Source organism: Passer montanus, unplaced genomic scaffold (genome assembly GCF_014805655.1).
Source record: "Passer montanus isolate IOZ18808 unplaced genomic scaffold, ASM1480565v1 scaffold149, whole genome shotgun sequence".
NCBI classification, from domain to species: Eukaryota; Metazoa; Chordata; class Aves; order Passeriformes; family Passeridae; genus Passer; species Passer montanus.
The window spans coordinates 766,416-785,900 of NW_024361940.1; the positions used below are offsets into that span (position 1 = coordinate 766,416).

General features: G+C 40.7%; 1 protein-coding gene across 3 annotated transcripts in view; it reads left to right on the forward strand.

Moving 5' to 3' along the window:
* Positions 1-19,485, forward strand: part of LOC120498411 (ovostatin-like) — a 47,934-nt gene that overhangs the window by 13,731 nt on the left and 14,718 nt on the right. For 2 of the 3 annotated variants that reach the window (XM_039701086.1, XM_039701087.1), the window contains exons 2-18: positions 6,822-7,005; positions 7,670-7,826; positions 8,574-8,626; positions 9,114-9,134; positions 9,891-10,059; positions 10,712-10,796; positions 11,503-11,620; positions 12,231-12,351; positions 12,568-12,677; positions 13,527-13,685; positions 14,438-14,662; positions 14,873-14,930; positions 15,935-16,080; positions 16,450-16,593; positions 17,222-17,392; positions 17,970-18,090; positions 19,149-19,239. In XM_039701086.1, the coding sequence (XP_039557020.1) occupies positions 6,913-7,005; positions 7,670-7,826; positions 8,574-8,626; positions 9,114-9,134; positions 9,891-10,059; positions 10,712-10,796; positions 11,503-11,620; positions 12,231-12,351; positions 12,568-12,677; positions 13,527-13,685; positions 14,438-14,662; positions 14,873-14,930; positions 15,935-16,080; positions 16,450-16,593; positions 17,222-17,392; positions 17,970-18,090; positions 19,149-19,239 (2,042 nt within the window). In that variant the 5' untranslated portion in view covers positions 6,822-6,912. Of the gene's footprint in view, positions 1-5,189; positions 5,255-6,821; positions 7,006-7,669; positions 7,827-8,573; positions 8,627-9,113; positions 9,135-9,890; positions 10,060-10,711; positions 10,797-11,502; positions 11,621-12,230; positions 12,352-12,567; positions 12,678-13,526; positions 13,686-14,437; positions 14,663-14,872; positions 14,931-15,934; positions 16,081-16,449; positions 16,594-17,221; positions 17,393-17,969; positions 18,091-19,148; positions 19,240-19,485 lie in introns of those variants that run through there. The other variant, XM_039701085.1, reaches the window with a different exon arrangement.

Below are 19,485 nucleotides of genomic sequence, written 5' to 3' on the forward strand. Positions count from 1 at the left end.
AACTGATTCATTTTCTTTGTATCAGAGCACAACATTTCAGATGATGACATTTCAAAAAGGAGGCTGTCAAATAGGTTCCTTTATTTTAACTCCATTACTGTCTGGGTGCTTTAAAGCCTGGTGAGTCAGTCTGCCCATGTTGACCTAACACACAGAACAATATGAATAAGGGATCAAAGAAAACAGTGAAGACAGGAAAGCTTTTCTAGTGAAGTAAAAATTACTTTTACTCTTAAAAGGCTCGCTGTCACACATCTTTGTCCTTTGTGATCAAATGAAATACATGTTCATGGTTCCTTATGAAAAAGCTCTGTAACAATCAAATCTTAGAGTTGAATATGTGATTTTTTTTATGATTTTGAGCTAATTTGGAATGTCAGCAACACAATTACTGCATAAAAATTGCCTCCTTCATATATTGTTGGGTATTTTGTTTTATGATAAATGAATGTTTTATATCAAGTTGTTCATTTAAAAAACAGTAATATTCATTAATAATTAGATGAACTAAACCAGAAAGTAACAATACTGATTGTTTGCACTGTTCCTGCACTCTGCTTGACCTCGTCTATTCTCATTTCATGGCCCCGTGGATTCTCTGGCAGGCTTCCTATTTCTGTTTGTTTCTGAAGAAAGACTGATGACTGGTTTTGATTGTCTTTGCTGGTCTTTCTTGAACTTTCTTTTTCTTGGCCTGCCCTGATATGTTCACACTATCCTATTTTCATCATTTAGACACAGCAAGCGTCTTTCAAGGATGTCTGTATACATTACATTACTTCATAGATAAAGAAAAATGGTTGGTATTTCAAGTACTGGTATTTCATGACATGTGGGGCTGTAATACTTAATTTTTCAGAAGCAGAACTAAAACATATTCAATAAATATGGTGTTGAAAGCTTAGCATTTTATTTACTAACAGTCCATTTGCAAAAAAGACCTTTCAGGTACTCAATAGTTTATGGTTTGCTCTCTCAATAGAATAGTGTTACAATTACCTGATCTTTACCACTACAGTAAATGAGCAATATCAGAAAAATGTTCCATCCATTCAATATGAAAGTATACAGAATACTCTACAAACCACACCGTGGCCTCTTGCCAACTAACGTTCTGAGAAATACTTTCACTTGCAAACCTAGAAGTTTGCAGAAAAGGATGTGCCTTGAAAAAATAGGAGGCTGTATGGGCAAATTTATCCAAAATATAGATTTTAGGATATGCACAACACTTTTCAGAGATACATTGGCTTTTTAAAACAAGATGTTTTATCACAGAGCATTTGATGAATGTGTTGTGGGAAAGCATATATCAGATTATAATTTCCTGAGAAAATCACAGTCTAGTAAGTAGCCTGGGACTGTTGTGAGAGTGTTTGCCTAAGTCAAATGGAAGCTGGAGTTCTGATCCCATATCCACCTCTTTCAGGTAAAGAAATCAGGCAATAAAACAGGTATTGTAATGTGTGAGGTGTGGTGGATTGTCTGTACGTCATCTCAGGTGAAGTAATGGCTTAGAAAGTACTTACAGTCCTTGCTGTGCAGTGTTATGCAAATATAAAGTGAAGCCACAGAGCAGAAATAAGTAATTATATATTACTCAGTCTTCTGGAAAATCCAAGGCCTCACTGCTAAGAGCTGCTCACATTTCTCATTAACTTCCTGCTGATTTTCTGACAAAAAAGAAAACAGGCATTACTTAGATCCCTATTGACCAAGAATTTGAATGTCTCAGCTCCACATTCAGACTATGCAGCATTCTGCATGCCAGGTGGATATTGTTCAACTGCTTTATTTTCTAATTTGTGACTGTATCTAGTGCCTTGATCCTGCACATACAGATATGCTGGGCGTTTTGGGACAGTGTAGGGGTATTTGACATGGCCTACAGAAGCTAATTGGTGTATTGTGTGTGACTAGTCACAGCCTCACACAATGTTCTGTTAGAGCAGTGTACATGCTAAACACTGAAATACTCCCAGAAAATGAGTGGATTCAGCTTTGGTTGAAAAACTTCACATTGCTGTGGCCTGTATGTGCGCTCAGTTGGAAAGAGAAAAGAAGGCAAGTACATTTAGTCTGATAAAATGGATTGGCAAATTCAACTTTATTTGAAAGAAAATTAACTTCTGAAAAACACATTTTCAATGCAACTCCAATCATCACTTTGACTCATCTAGAGAAAGAATGGAGGGCGGGGGAAAGTATGTGTATATAAACTTGCTTAATAACAGAGAGCTAATGCAGTAACTTGCTGAAGTCTGGACAGAGTGAGTTGAAGACATACTGATTTTCTGCTGTCCAAAAGGCATGTGACACAACTCTACTTTGAAAAGCAAGCATACATCTGTATTTGCATTGCTTTGGTCTTGAAATTGACACTGTTCCTCATTTCATCAAATTTCTAGCCAGACTCTGATATCCAGTTACACCTTTCATTCTGCCAATACAAAGCAGGTCCACAGACTGGTTTAAGATTTCCAGTATCAAGGAACTTTCTGTGTGTTTTGTAACTGCTGCTTAGTGTGAGGTTCATTATCTCTCCATGTTAAATCCCAATCTCTGCATTTCTGGATTTATCCTCTCTGGCTCCCAGTTTGTTAATCATACAACTGAAAATTTCTTCTTTTTCCCTTCCTACCAAAGACACCTTGAATAGTTTCCTCCTTGTACTGTGATCTTAAGAATTATGCCTGTCTTGGTACTGATGTGTTCTTATCACAACATTGCTACAATAAAAAGAGGTCCTCTGGAATCAGTAATTTCACTAAAGTAATGAATTCAATAGCTTGTTTCCAGAGAAACATGTGCTTTTCTATTGTTCTGAACATACATTCTTCAGGGGTTTCAGTTTTTCCAATGCTTTATCTTTTTCTTTTCCATGTTTGGCTGTTAACAAGAAGGCCCTCTTACCATCCTGCTAAAGGCGCACTGCACTTAAATAAAGGGTGAGCTTCTGAAGCAATTTACACCAGGACCCTGAGGCTGTTTGCTATTTCCTCCTCCCTCCTTAATTCTTTTTGTCTGTTACTTACAACCTGTTTAAAGTAAGATATAGGGTCTGAGGCACTTCAAAGCTGCAAATATCTATGACATACTGTTAACTGTCTTCTGACTTCATTTCAGCTAATGCAAGCAGCTGCTTTCAACAGTGTGACTGGCCTCTTTGCAAGCTACACACCTGCCACTCAGCACTGTCACTGTGAGGCCTCATCATTCTGGGAAGCTTTGTGTCATATTTCTCACTAGTAACACAGTGGGAATAGCTCCCATAGTTCCAGAAGCATCTGGGGCAGTCCCCTTTGTGTCCCAACCTGGTCATCAAAAGGATTTTAGGAAAGATGAGTAGGTAACCTGGTTAGGCACAGGTAGTTTTAAACATCAGCTATGCTGATGGGAAGAGCAATTTCATTTATTATTAAATTTATTATTTAATAATAAATAAGTGTGGCTGAATCATTAGCTAGAGGGTTGAAAGAACATATTTTACCATTAAAGCTGAAATTGGTAGAATCAGGCTTTTAGCAGGCACACATCAATTTCTACACCACATTACTATAGTAGTCCTCATTTCCTCCTCATATTCTTTACCTGAAATAACTTCATGCCCTCTCTGCATTGCACAACACCTTTTCAGTGCCCCCAGCTCTTTTTAGTGTTCTTAATTACTCCTGGAGGATACTCAGCTTCCTCTTCCCATTCATTATCTGCTTGGTTAAGAAGACAAAGTAGAAAGGAAATTGCCTTTTACTTCCCCAGGGCTGCAGTTAGAGACTGATGTTGTTTGGCCTACCTTATTTATTTCAGATTGGCTCTTTTTTTCCATTTCCTATGTAAGGGTATGAATCCAATCCCCAATTACTGTATATTATTTTGTTTCCTTGGTAGCATTATCAAGAGTTTAGCCAACACGTCAAGGAAACTGGTTCTTCCCCTGTGCTCAGTGCTTGGGAGACCACAATGAAGCTCTGCATCCAGTGCAAGAAAGGCACTGACAGACTGAAGGAGTCCAGTGGAAGGTCACTGGGATGATCAGGGACTGGGACAAACCTACAGAAGGAAACAGTCAAATTTAATTCAGCCTGGAGAAACAAAGGCTACAGGAAGACATCATTTCAGTCTTCCACAACGTAAAGTGGGATTATGGAGAAGAAATAGGCAGGTTCTTCCTGGAGGTGCACAGTGAAAGGGCAAGAAAAGATGGACACAGGCGATGATTTGGGAAATTCTGATTTAAGGAAAAGAAGTGTTCACCGCATGGATGGTTAAGCATGGGAGCAGGTGTCCAGAGATGGTGGGACTCTCCATTCCTCCAGATATTCAAAACATGACCTGTTTGAAGTTAGCCCTGCTTAAAATGAGAGATTCAAGCACAAAATGTCAGGAAGTTTCATTCTATCTTAAGTTATTTTATGATTCTATATATTAATTACTCTGAATCGTCTTCTCAGATTTACTAAAATTCACCAACAAACTAACAAGTCATTTAATGGGGGGAGCAGGGATGAGGGGGAAAAAGTAGACAGACAGATGAGTGAGCAAATGAAATAATGCTATCAGATTCCTTTCCCTAGAAATATACCTGTCCTGTCCACTGGCAAAAATGGTAGACCATCAGCCAGCATCATTCCTTGCCAAATGTTAGTGTCTACAGTAAGAAATCCAGATTACCATTAGGAGTTTGCTTTAGTGCCATTCTGAATGCAGCTGTAGATGTATTCTTGTATTTTTACCCATCCTGGCTCCCATGCAGACATGAAAAAAAAAGCAGTGTATTATGATTATTTCTGTTGTGTGATGCGTCTACAGGACACCTTTGCAGAATAAGGAAATACTTAAGTAGTGGCAAATACTAACAAGTTGAAACATTAAGGAATCTTCAGCCAGTGACACGATAATCAAAGAGGTAAGCTTCAATGAAACAATCATATAGGCAGGAACCGGTTTGGCTTGCAATACCTCACAGAGGTATGTGAAACATGAGAGCTTTCCAAAGCTATTATTTGGGAGTTCAAGGAGTGTGAGACCAGAAAGTAGTGAGGAAATTGAACATATGCAAATTTTATGTTAATAGCTTTTGTTAGACTGTGATTGAAGCCATGGAGGAGGAGCACCATTTCAGGTCAATTTAAAAACCAGGGACAGGCTGTCAGCTTGAGATTAGTCTCTCTATTTCTTCATGCACAGACATGTGGTCAAGGATTCTTCTCTGTATTCTGTCCTTGAACTGGTTTTCCGTAGTGTCTTCTGAAACGTAAGTGGTCACACATTCTGTGTCTATAAGATAACATGTGTTATTGTATATCCCACCAGCTTATTTCTTCTGGGACACTGCTATATGATAAACAGGATATTTGAGACATAGACCTTAAATGTGTTGACTTGGAAGTAGATGACATTGAAGGATGGTTTGGAATGGTGCTCTCCATCATGAAACTGATGTGAAATCTAGTGTGAATGACAGAAACCTGGAACCTGAGTGCCTGAAGTGTGATGTGTGTGGGTAAAGCGGCAAGGAGACTCAGGACTAGACTAACAAGTAGTACTAGTAATTAGGATTGATATGCATCAGCAGCACAGAGAGAGCACGGTGTATGGGGAGGTGCTAGAGGCCAGGCAGTGGCTGGGACTGAGACCATGCTGAATGGCAAACCCAGTACAATTAGTATTCATTAGCACTGTCAGACCCCGTGGCTTTATACAAATGGAAGATTTCAGCCACAGTATTCAAAAATACACTAACACTGGAGCTTTAACCCTCTTCTCAAAAATTTTAAAGGAAAATGCTATGAAGGACAGCTTAGCTTCCTCTAATATGCTGTCAATTTTAATAACTTTTAATTTTGGTCTTTGAATTTCATGCAGCCGGAACTGGGCAAGTGAAAATAAAAATAAAGGCAATATGAGCTGGCAAAGCTGTGGGAGAAAAAAGAAAGGGAAAGGATCAGATTAGAAAGAAAGATTGTGTGATTCATGTTGTGCTACAAAACCAGTTCATGAATTCTGTCATACGTTATTTGGAAAGAGTAGTTTGGGCAGCAAACTGCTGGACAGCAACAGAGTTTTAGACAAACATAGCAAATATGAAGGAATGTTTTTCAGAGGAGTATTCTGGGGAAAGAAGGCAACCCTAATTATAGAGAGAAAAAGTATATTAAAAAAACCTCAATGGAAGAAAGAAACAAAGAAAACAAGACAGGGAGAAGCATGGAAACAGGAACATGGAACAGGAGCATGGAAACAGAACTGCACATGTAGATTAGATTGAGTGTTCCCTGGAATTTTCTGCTAAAATGGAAAAGCAACATCACTTCTTGTGCATTAAGTGGATTGACTTATGGCAGTTCCTATCCAACAGATATCCAGAGAATGAGAAATTTAAAGATTGTTGCAACCCTTAATTAGTATTTTTGTCATTGGTGCCAAGAAGAAGCTAAATATTGCTCCTCCTTATGGGAAGCTGCAGAGGTTTAAGTACACACCTAGGTCATGGGAGGACAAATGCAGCTATGCTTTAGCCACTTCAGTAATTGGAGATGTGTAAATACCTGGAATGGAGAGGTGCAGTATCATACTGGGTAAGACCCTGCATAGAATGATGCCAGTCCCTCCGCTCTGAAGGAATTGTGAGGGATTAAAAAGTTGACATTTGTACTTTCTTAGCATATTTAAGATCCATTGAAAGAAATTGAAATCCTTCCACTGGTTTGAGCATGCTTTGGATCATGTCTTCCTTCACACCTATGGCATTTCTGCGGTATTTTCCTCTCCTGTTTGCTCTGACTTTCCTGCATGACTGACCTTTCTGATTGTTCTTGCAGCCAGTATGTGCTGCTGGTCCCATCAGTTGTGCGGAGCGACGCCCCGCAGACAGCTTGTGTGCAGTTACACAACCTCAGCGAGCCTCTGTCCATGAGTGTTGTCCTGGAATATGGCAGTGTCCAAAGGACTCTCTTTGAGGAGCCCATGACAGAGAATGACTTCTTCAAGTGTGGCGAGTTCAAGGTATTTTCTCTTTTGAAACTACTGAAGTGGTGTAGTAGCTAGAAATAATCCTGATTGCAACTCGCCTTGTCAGTGAGGGAAAGATGACAAAGTGTTTAAAATAAAACAAACTGTTGGAAAGGCTGACAAAACAGGAAAAAAAGACCTATGGATTGTAGAAGGGAGCTAGAGAAAGACTCTCCCTCTCCATTCCCAGAGTGAATAGAGCAAAGCCTTAGATTGTTATCACAGCTGCATGCTCCTTATGGAACTGTTGAAGTATCAAGCAAGATGATAGGTCCCATATCATCCCAGTTATTCCCTTTCCCATGACTCTGCAAGGTCTGTACACACCAGAAAAAGAGTCCCAAGGTGAGGTCTTCCAGAAGGCATCAGGAGAAAACACTTCAGAATTAAAGGTATATGGCTGTGGCAACATGCATGTAAGCAGGGAAATTCATAGGACAGAACACAGCTTCAAATCTTATTACCTGATGACAGATTATGCGCCTTCCACAGCAGAAATTCCCAGAAATTATCTCACTGACAAAGGTGGGGCTTCTCATAACTTTCCATAAGCTGTTTATGACTCAATTGACAGTATCCTACTCTAAAACCCTGGGCGTCAGGGAACCTCAGCATGTCTCATTTACCACTTTTCCTCTGGGGTTTTGCTCCTCTCCAGGTTCCTCCTGCTACTTCTGATCCACTGGCATTCATTTCCTTCTCAGCCAAAGGTGCCACAGTTGACTTAGTTGAGAGAAGATCAGTGGCAATTCAGAATGTGGATGGTGCTGTCTTCGTCCAGACGGACAAACCCCTCTACAAGCCAGGACAAACAGGTGGAAGAAGGGTTTGAGTCAGCTAGAAAAGTGAGAAATTGAGTGAAAGGGTGGGTCAAGGATGACAGAAACTTATTCTTGTAGAATAAAAATCTCATTTTAGTTTGAGATATCAAAGTTAGTGAAAAATAGAAGCAATTCACAACAGTGCAACAAAATAGTAGAATTCATGTGTTTGTACTTAATTGAATTTACAGGATCTTGAGTTCTGTCAGGTTTACTTGAGGAGAGTCACATAAAAAGTAACCTTAAAAATACAGAAAATAATAGATTAAGTTTGAAGCTAATAAAGTTACTATAAAAATGGAGCAAACACCTCATTTCCTGTCAACAACTCTTTCCCCTTAACTGTTGATCTATTTCAAAGTGCCGATTCCATCACAATATTTAAATGACAATACTAGTTGTGGTGGAGTTAGCTATCCCTTTAGCATAATTATACTTTAGCCCAAGTGGGTAATAATCAAAGATATTTCAGCTGACATTTATTTTGGTTTTCTTTTTTCACTGGCTAAGACAATCCTTTCATGTTCTCTGGGAACTCTTTAGTTTTCCAAAAAAGTCTGGTCAAAGCTGTGTATTGAAAATTATTTATCACTGCTAATAAAATACAAGATAGAAGCACCTGCATGTGACACTTGAAGATCTGACACTTGGTGCCAGGTTGATGGTTTGGCTTAGACAGGCTTTGAGGTTTCTTCCAACCCTGATGATTCTGTAATCCTTTTTTGTCCTGTTTTTTTTCAGTGATGTTTCGTGTGGTCACTTTGGACACCCAGCTCAGACCTGTTCAGGAGACGGTAAGTGTGAGTGATAGTCAAAACTTTTCAAGTACCCTCTTGAGGTACCTCTTCACTGAGACTCTCTCACTTAGATATTGAATAAGAAGGGCCTGGAACAGACTTCCTGATATTATTTGTATTTTGTATTTTTTGTATTTTGTATATTTGCTGTAACTCCTTACCTTTGCACTCCATCATTTCCTTGCCTTTGTAGAGGTCAAGGTTCTGAAAGCACTTGTGCAAATCTCTCACAGCACACAGATTTTGTAATCCCAGATATGTAGAAAAAGACTGGATATTTTTGAGAAAAAATTCACCAACAGGTTATCCTCTTAAAATTATCTTTTTAACTACAGATGTGAATTGTAAATTGTTTCCCTAGTTCAGTCTTCTCTATCCAGAAAAAGCTGTTCACAGTTTTCCTTATGTTCTAGTGTTTATCAACCTCCACTGTTAGATTATCGTTTTGATTTTTTTTTTTCTCTCCCTTTATTTCCTCCTCCAGTATCCCCGAATCATCATTGAGGTAAGAGATACAACATGAAATTAAAGCACAAGCTCCTTTGGGAAGACTGTATTTCATCATTTCCTATAGAGTCAACAGCTGAGGGACACTCATCCAGAGCACACCATTTAAAGCCAATGGATTTGAAGTTGAACAGTGGCAATATCCTTTCCCAGCACCAGAGAAGAAATCAGCAGAACTAGAGCTGTTAGTGAGAGGCAGCGTGGGGTTGCTGCTCTGCCCTTCACTAGAGTTCAAACAGGAGTGTTCTGTCCCAGGCTTACCTTGGGAGGACTACAGCAAACAACTGGTGAAATAGCCTCCTTCTCATACCTAGGCACAAGAATGGTGACTTTCTGAAATGCCATACTCTCATGGGAATGGGCTAACAATGAATCATCTTCTACTACATTTCACATCACTACATCTCCAAGCATTTTCTGAGAGAGGCCAGGATAATACTCCTGCTTTACAAAGGTAGTTGAGTCAGAAAGATTTATGCTATGAGTGTTCTAGATAGGCAGCCTGTGTCCTATATGCAACCTGTGTCCCAATCAGGAACTGTTTCTGAATGATCTGAGGCCATCTGTCAGTGTAGCTAATTCCCAGTTAAACATAAACTTAGTTTTGTTAAATCCACAATCAGAGATGGAAAGTCAAAGCACACGTCATCAGCCCCAAAGCACTTGTGATTCATTTAGCCAATATGTCTGAAGACAGGCCTTGAAAGAAGGCAAGAAACAGTGATAAAGGTTTTGCTACATCTCTTTCTTCCAGGATCCAGAGCAAAACAAGATCTTCCAGTGGCTGGAGGTGACATCGAAGCACGGAATTGTCCAGCTCTCCTTTCCACTAATCCCAGAGCCCATTCTGGGGTCCTACCAAATTACTGTGGAGACAAAATCAGGTGGAAAAGAGTACCAGTCCTTTAGAGTGGAGGAGTATGGTAAGCAAAGGCTCATAAACTACTCTGTGCTAGCACTGAGGCTCAGCCTAAGTCAGATGAAAGCTACTAATGCAGATTTTAAGTCCTTTGAATTCTCCACATCATGCCTGGAAAAGAAAAGTCTTGGAGAGAGCTGGGTGGACTGGTGCATGAGAAACAGGCCTTTCCCAGCTGTGGGACCTGGGATAAAATATAAGTTGAAGAGAGGTGGTGTCAGCAATCTATTTGATTTGATTATTTCGCTTAATCTGTTGCCTTTCTCCTTCACTGCAACCAGATTGCATAATAACTTTTGTACTCCAGGGCTTAACTAGTTTGAGACATTGGCATTACTCACTTTTCTTTAAGAAAGGAGATTAAAGTGATTTACCATGAGTTTTGCTGTGACTGTTATAGTTATTAGTATGATTATTAGTTAATTTTACTGAAGTTACTCATCTTGCCACAGAAGGTTATTTTTTCTATTGTAATATGCTACAGCCAGTTCCTAGTTAGGTTCTTCTTTGATCCATTTCCTCTCCCTTGTTGGTGAAAATGTCTTTGCCAACTGTTTTTTGGTTTGTTTTTTTTTTTTTTTATTGTCTTACACACACACACACACCTGTGTATGGCATGCAATTGCTGATCAGTCATATTCATGTTACATTCTCAGTGTTGCCAAAATTTGAAGTGACAACCACTGGGCCAAGGACGATTTCTTTCTTTGACGAAGAAGTCAGGGTGAACGTTTGTGCTTCGTAAGTATCAGAGCTGAAGACAGCACAATTTTGCACAACAAATGGTATAGGCACTGGATGGTGTGCTCTGCTGGGAAGAGCTGGCATTGGATGGTGTGCTCTGCTGGTTCAGAATATGGCTCAGAACAATTCCTTTAGCTGTGACCTTCATGATATAAAATATCATGAAAGACATTATATTCTTCTCCTATGAGTCTATGATATTTTTCTGTTACATAGCAGAATTAAAACAGAGAGAGTTTGTGTGTGTCCAATTCAAGCACTTCCTCCTTGCTAGCTGTGTTTTATTATTACAGAAAATAAGAGTCTATCATCAAAATTGCTGGCTGTGGCCCTGCCAAAGTGCAGGGTGCCAGGAGCTAAAAGGGTGAATAGGTCAATATGTTCTGCCTTGTGTAAGGTACCAAGGAGAAAAAGGTGCAGGGAATGATATCCTGAGTCTAGCACCGCTTTCCAGCTTCAGACCTTAAAGAATGATTGCACCAAAACTATGGTGAAACAGGGGGTTTTTTTTACAAAATGGCAGAAACAGCCTAAAAATAGTAGAGGGGAATTCTACTAGGGCTGACTGATTGTAATTCCCAACTGCTCTTCTGTCTGTGCTCTGGATACTGCGGAAGGATTTAGAGTCTGCATTGCTCTGCAACTTTTGCAGGTCTCGTGTTAAATTCACATGATTGAATTCTCATGTTTCTTCCTCTTCTAGGTACACTTATGGTCAGCCAGTGCAAGGGAATGCCCAAATTAATGTGTGTCAGCAGCGCTTTTATAGTCCACTGTGTGTACGAAACTGGAAAAAAACCTGTGAAGCTGTCACTGGACTGGTATGATACATAACAAGTCCTTTCTTCCCTGTTAGCTTTACTACCCAGCATGCAGCACAGGATTCAGTGGCCTCATTAATTTCCAAGGGAACAGCAGAGAGACAATCTCAGTGGTGTGGTTTTTCTCACTATCTCACAGGCAATGCTGAAAGACCTCACTAAAAGACTGTTTTTTCCCTCAGAAAGAATCAGTAGGAAGGAGGCAAGCTTATGAAACTGCAAATTTGTAATAATTTCTGAAACACTGGGAATGTGTTCTTACCAAATCTAATCAGAAGAACTCTGCTGGGAGTCTTTGAGGACACTTAATATTAAATGAATGAATAATTTGTCCTCTAGCTCAGATTCGATGTGCTGTGGTCCGGAGCAAAAGCATCATGCAAAATGGGCTTAAGAAGGAGCATGAGCATAGAGAAGACTAGAGGGGATAAGGAGAGAAGTTTCCAGGTGCTAGAGTAAATAATATTGAAACAGTCATCTGGGATGGGAGCTGGGGAGGAAGAAATGTAAGGTAGGCGGGGAGCTCTTCAAAGATGCACAAATACATAATGAGGATCAATTTTGCAGACCTTGAGAAAAATGGGTTTTCCCCTTTGTGCTGCTGTTTCAGCTGGGAAAGGATGGCTGCCTCAACACTGTCATCTCCATCAAAAAATTCCAGCTTTACCGCAGCTATGCCATGATGTACACCAGCCTCAACATAGAAAGCATTGTCACTGAAAATGGGACAGGTAACACCAACTGGGGTTGGGAGTAACTGATTATAGCTAATCCTGACAGGAATCCCCTGGATCACCACCTGTGTGGCAAACAGGCAGCAATTATGGTTTTCTTTGTGTAGCTCTCCTTCCAAAACATCACCACTGCATAGAGCTTATCAAAAGGAACAGCTTTCTGCCCATGTCTGATTTCTCTTTCCTCTCCTTTGTACTGGCTGTGTCTCACAGGTATTCAGAAGAAGGCCTATGACTATGTTTCAGTCAACCAAGGAAATGACCAAGTGCTGTTCAGGAATATGGATTCCTATTACAAGAGGGGAATTCCTTACCATGGTGAGGTAGGTACATGAGAGAATACATTTAGACCCAAACTCCCTGAGGTCCAGCATGATGATCTCCATGTTGCCCCATTTATGGCTGTCACCTGAATGTGCTGTCAGCTTCCCAAGATAATGTTGCATACCACTGACTGTATAGTTCTCTTGATACTCCTAGAGAGAAAAAGAAAATTGTATCACACTTGGCATGTCAGGGTCTCTTTTCTGCTGTAGTCAGAGAATGCCTAAAAAGTGAGTAAGTGGAAGGTCATATGAGCAGGGAAGAGGAGTCTTCAAGAAAGTTCTTCAGGAAGAGCTATGCCTAAACTAAAGGTAGAATTCACCGTGTGTTGCACCACACAATCCCAGGTGCAAGGTGTTTACTTACAGCAGTAGAGATGATGGAGTGCTTCTCTTCCTACTTAGTAACCTACACATGCAGGATAAACCAGGCACAAAAAGGTTGATGACCTGTACAGCATCATCCTGACAGGCAATGGAGACTGTGGGTGTGCACAGATGTGTAGGAGTTAAAAGGTGCTACTGAGCTCCACAGGTTGCCTGTGGCCATGAAGTCATATCGTTGTTTTATGTTTGTTAATCAATGTTTTTCAATAAATATTCCTCCTCCCTTTGTGACACATAGTTATTCTGCCCTGATGGGAATTTCCCACTGATGGGAGTTTTCCTGTCACAGAATTCCAGCTCCCTCAAAATATTGAGGAGCATGTGCCTCTACATTTCACTCTTGATTTCTACTCCCTGCAACAGTCCTCAGTGTTTAAGTGACCATCCACTAGTAAACAGAGCTTTTCTTTTGTTGTTGCTCTTTGTGTTTTTCTGAATCCCTTGGGTATTCGTTGTGTTCAGATCACTGTGACAAACATGGATGGTGAGCCTGTTGCCAACAGCACTGTCCTGCTGGAGCTCAATGGAGATTATCTGGCCAGCTATACCACAGACAAAAACGGCACTGCTGCTTTTTCCATTGACACATCCAACTTCTTCGATCCCAGTTTGAAGCTGACAGTAAGTAAACGCAGGCTACAATTTAATTCATTAATAAATATTTCATGGGAGAGAGGGTATTCCATAGAAGGAACACCTGCAAACCATGAAACTTGTATGAGAAAACACCAGTGCCTGAGAAGATGCACACTGCACCCCACCTGTGGTTTTGGGTTATAGTGATCTTCAGTTCCTCCCTGCTTTTCCCTCCCCTTTAAATGCTCTTTCTGCATTCATCTTCCTTCTCTTTATTCTGTGTGAACCTTCCTCAGAGACTGCACTGCCTTCCCCATCCACGCAGCCTGTGTGCGTGCCAGCATCTTTCACTGCTGCTGACTGCTTCCCTGCATTTGTGCTGGCACAAACTCATGCCTGTTATCATCACATGGTCTTCTTGTATTGTCATGCCTTTATCCTGGTGTGATGGGAAGAACTGAGTAAAATTGTGTCATTTAGAACAATGCCATTCTAATTCAGTGTAAGCCCCAGCAGTTTATGCAACTGGTTCCAAGCCTGAAAAAAAACTAAAATAACCTCCTTATTGCAATGTGTCACAGGCATCTGGTTGCCTAAATGTGTCCAGAAGGCCGCTGATTCTTCATTGGTGAAACACAATTTTTTTCACACCAGTTCTTGCTCTTGGCTTAAACAGCCTCACAAAATCGGTTTCCCAACAGAATATTTTACAGAAAAGATACCTTTGCCTCTCACCTGCCTTGCATTTTCTTTTTTCCACACTGTTGATTCCACATTTATGGTTTTCCATTTCATAGGTCAAACAGGCACCAGATGAATGTGCAGACTTTATCTGGGGGATTGATAATGAGCCCAAAGCCTCGTTTCTTGTCCGGCGTTTCTACTCACGGACTAACAGCTTTCTGAAAATTGAGCCAGTGACAGAGGAGCTCAGCTGTGGCCAGCAGAGAACAATCAATGTTCACTATGTCCTGAACAGAGAAGGCTACAGCAATGCCACACACACAAACTTCTACTATGTAGTAAGTCCTAATGTTACTCCTAAAACACCTTTTTTCGCCTTCTCTCAATCACCCTATAAGGCAGAAATCTCATGATCAGACACTGGTTGTGGATCATGGCTCAACCTGATGGCCTTCAAGGCTTCTCAGAACAATACTCAAAACAATGATTTCATGGTGGAAGGATGAAGGTGCTTTTGATCCCCTTTCATGAGACTTTTTTATGCCCAGGTGATGACACAAGGAAAAATTACTCTCAGTGGCCAGAAGCAAGTCAGCATTTCTGGTGGTAAGTTCCAGACCATATTACAACTCATATTTCAGAGCACAGTAAGTTTCACAAGTGATGAAAGCAGAGAACTGTGGCTAAACCAGGTATTAGTTCCTAAATCCCATGACCCTTTACTGCTCATAGAATCATTTTCTTTTACTGCAGCATCTAGCCAACCCTTCATATCATAATCAATTTTATCTTGTTAACTGGAAGATATTTCATTGTGGTCAAACACATAGAATGCAACCTTCATCTGTTTTATGGTATTTTATAATTCCAAGGAGTTTTTATGCTCTCACAGTTATTGTGTGACATCCTACTCTTCACCAACTGGAATAATAAAACAATTTAAAGTTTGGAATAATAGGTGTCCCATTTGAAAGGGATATTTAGCAGTCAACTCCTGAAATTCATTGCTCTTTCAGAAGTCTCCAAACACCCACAAACGACAGTGATCTTGACCTTCATTCTTTCATTGTTAAAAGAATCCATTTTCCTGCAGAACGTGGCCTATTTGCACACTTCAGGAGGTGGCTTAAGAAAGCCTCTCTCCCTATATAAGACTTGTTTCATATTTACCATCTTTGGTCTTAAGCTTAATTCCCTGTCCATGTACTTGTAGTTTTCATCCATGTAGAGAAGAGTTTATTATTTCTTAGTGTTAAGAAAACTCTCCTTTAACTCAGGATATTGCTCTATTTCCTCTTGTGTAGTAGGTCCTAGTTTTGAGACTCAAAGGCAATGTTATGCTCTTCTTGTAGCAATTGTGCACAGATTTCCATGTTTAACTTCTCCCCAGTATAGACCTCTCTCTGTAAAGCACCCCCGTCTCAGCATCCTCCAGATATCTGTTATCTTGCTATGGGAGCTGTGCCTCAGCCACTGAGAGATGAGTCTTCCAATATCCAATTTCCTGGGTTTTAAAGGTGCTCATAAATATGTGGTCCTTCCACCAAAGCTGAGGTTTGTCTAACCTCTTTTGCTGGCTTGTCCTTCTCTGATCCATGCTCCTCCCACAGCTTCCAGAGGTACATTCTCCATCACACTGACTGTCACTGAGAAGCTTGTCCCCAGCTCCAGATTGCTGCTCTACACAGTGCATCCTCATGGAGAGATAGTGGCTGACAGTTCCAGGATACACAGTGATATATGCTTCAAAAACAAGGTGGAAACCTTTGCTTTCTCATTAAGGGATATATTGGGGTTTGCTGAAAAGTGGTCAGGAAATTATCTCATCAAGAGCCCTGCACTGGGCATGGCATTTAGGAATGGAAAAGGTGCAGGTATGTCTGGGATCATGAGAAGCCATCCCTGGAATTGGCACATATGGTCAGCCTAAGAAAAAACACTCCCCACAGTGGAGAGAGAAGGGTGCCTAGGGGGGTTTATGTGAATTTTTACAGACTGATCCAGAAGGGCCATCTAGCGGTAGGAGCCTTGTTAGTGAGTGCCGATGAAAGGGGAGATTCAGATCTCTGTGCCAATCCGATTCCCCTAATGTCCGTGGGGTTGTCTTGGATTTGCTAATTTCCAGGTCCAGCTCAAGTTCTCTGAGAAGCAGGGTCTCCCGGGCTCTAAAGTGGGACTCCACCTGGAAGCTGCTGCCAACTCCTTCTGTGCCCTGCGAGCAATTCAGAGCGTCCTTCTTCAGTCGGGGCAAGAATTATCTGCTGAGAGTGTAAGTCACATCTCCAGTCCTGATTCTTTTGAGCTAGGAACAACCCAGTTCCCACCTGTGATGTCTCTGCTGCTGACTGTATTTTTATTTTTCCTTTGGAAACAGAGGTCTGTGATTAAAGGGAGACGTAAGGCAATTGTACGCTTCCATGACAGAAATTGATAGCACAACACTGCTTTTGGGAAGCATGGCAGTGTAACACATATCCCAAAAATATGCCTTACGTAAATCCTTGACACCACATTTCCTCACTGTGGAATGATTATGTCAAAATTGCATTTTTATTTAATTTTTACATAATTGCATCATTTACATTGCTCAGATAGGCCTTGGGCCCAGAACAAAAGCTGTAGATGACAATGTCTTGTAACACTCGTCTCCTCTTTGCTTAACTCAAGAGTGTACCTCCATGCTTTCTGCTCAAGTTCACCCCACAAAACCATTGTGGCTCAGAAGGAGGAGTGTACAGCTCAGTCCAAATTGCTTATTCATCTCTAGATAGGCATCACTAGTTAAGCCCACTGAAGTCTACAGGATTGCTCAGGGACCAACATAAGCTTTGAACAGATGTGATTTTGCACCTGCCTGAGACCTTCCTTGTGCTTAAACTACTCATTCTCACCTCCAGGTGTACTATCAGCTTCATAGGGGTGATTTATATGGCTATTACTACAATGGGCTCAACCTGGAAGATGACAGGCCACAGGCGTGTACCCCATCCAAAACCATCTTTTCTGATGGCTTGTACTTTGAACCTGTGAATGTCAGTCGTGATGGAGATGTCTACAGGATTTTCAGGGTATGTGGTCTGTGTGGGAGGCTCTTTAAGTGGGAGGGATTCCAGAAGAATTCATCAGCATTAGCATTCAACTTTCTCAGGTGGTGGTTCTTATGGCTGAGAGAAGGCAGCTGATGCCTGAATTGCCTAAAGCCTGCAATCACCCCATTTCTGCACTTTTTTCCTTCATCACTTACTCAGGAGCTCTGAAAATCACTGCTAAAAAATCACTGGGCTGCTGCCCATGGTTCAGTAGATGATACCTAAGCATGAGCCTTGGCTCATGACTCCAGGCTTTCCTTGTAAAGATCTGTGTCTGCGATGCAGGCCACTCAGTTCCTATATGGAATCCACTGGCCCTGTGCCCTAAGACATAAGACCAACATCAGACTGATCATTGCTGCTCTTTGCAGAACATGAGGTGTCACTGCTCCATAAGAAACACACAGAGGTTGGCCAGGTACAGCTCAGACATTCAAGGCTGGAAGAACGGGATTAATTGGGATGAGGGAGGGAAGAAATGAGGAATGATAATCAGTGATATGCACTGGCAGCTAGTGAATGCCCTGAGTGATTTGATAGATTCTTTCCCATTTAGGATATGGGTCTGAAAGTGTTCACCAACTCTGTGCTACGGAAACCAGTTCTGTGCAATGAAGAGAGATCAGATATGGAAAATTACCCTTCTCATTATTATGACGCCAATCTCAAGGCCTCAGGTAAAAGAAGGTTTATTCTGTATCTCCAGTCTCAGTCTACCTGGTCTTTAAACTGTTGCCTGTATAAATAAAAGCCAGTGTAGTGGGGGGTTTTGGGAAATAGACCTGTTTGTCCTGGTTTGTACCCTATAATCTCCTTCTGGCAGTCCTTGCAGTAGAATCGATTTTGTTTCAGGTGCAGGTTCATGTAGAAAAAACAGGGAATACTGTGATGCTTCTTCTTTTATAAACTGATATTGGCTTTTCAGGGGTTTTCAGGTCAGAATATTTCATCAAATCATTATTCAATTAAATATTTAAAAGTCAAGACTTCACAGTATATGGCACACTTAGCGCATAGTCTCAAAAGCCTTTCTAGATCAGCAAAAGTTAAGATTCTCTCTCCATCAAGTCAGATTGCTCAGCAAAAGAACAAAAGTAGCAGTCATAATTTGCCACAAAGGCAAGTGTTATTCAACATTAGGAAAAATATCTTCCTCATGAGAATTGTAGTACACTAGAAGGGGATCTCCAGGAGGTTTTTGAAGCTCCATCACTGCTGGTTTTCAAAACTGAGCTGCATAAGAAGCAACCTGATCTGACTTTGAAGTTAGTCCTACTTTAAGAAGTTGGACTAGAGAATTACAGGGGTTGCTCCCAACTTAGTGGTTTTTTTTCAATGATTTTGTGATTCTAAGTCATTGTAAAGCATTTATAAACCGTGATGATGATACTGGCTGCTGGTGCCCATTTGCAAATCAAAGAGAGCAAGTTGTAGAGGATGGGGAACACACTTTTTTAACTGAATGACAAGACCTTTCAGTATGAAATTAAGTGAAATGTCTTGTAAAATAGCTAATATTTCCAGTATTTTCCCATGGGAAAAGAGAATAGATAAGAAATTGTTTCTTCGCATATCTCTTGGAATTGTCCCTGTTATATGGGGGGTGGGAAATCCAAGAATGCTCAGACAGGATATTTAGTGTTCATGTGTGGTGGTGAAGTGTGTCTGACAGAAGTTCAGAGTCTTCTCACATGGTGTCTCTAATACTATCCTTTAATCGTATCCCCACTTCCAGATGAGTCAAGGATTATTGGTGGAAGTGGTGGTTTCAGCTCTGTTCGGAAGTACTTCCCCGAGACCTGGATTTGGGAACTGGTTAACACAGAGTATGTTTATCTTCACTTCTTTCTTCCTTTTTGAGTTGATTCATTTAGCTAAAATGGACTCTGGGAAGGATCCATGGAACATATGTTTGCTTTGTAGATGTGGGTCTACTTTTCCCATCTTAATCCATGACAATTGCAGACAAATATTCTGCATCCTGTTCCCTGTCTTTCTGGTGGGGAGAAATATAGGGGCTAAGAATGAAATAAAAGTATTTTTTAAGGAGAGAGAAGGAGCTTGTTATTTTT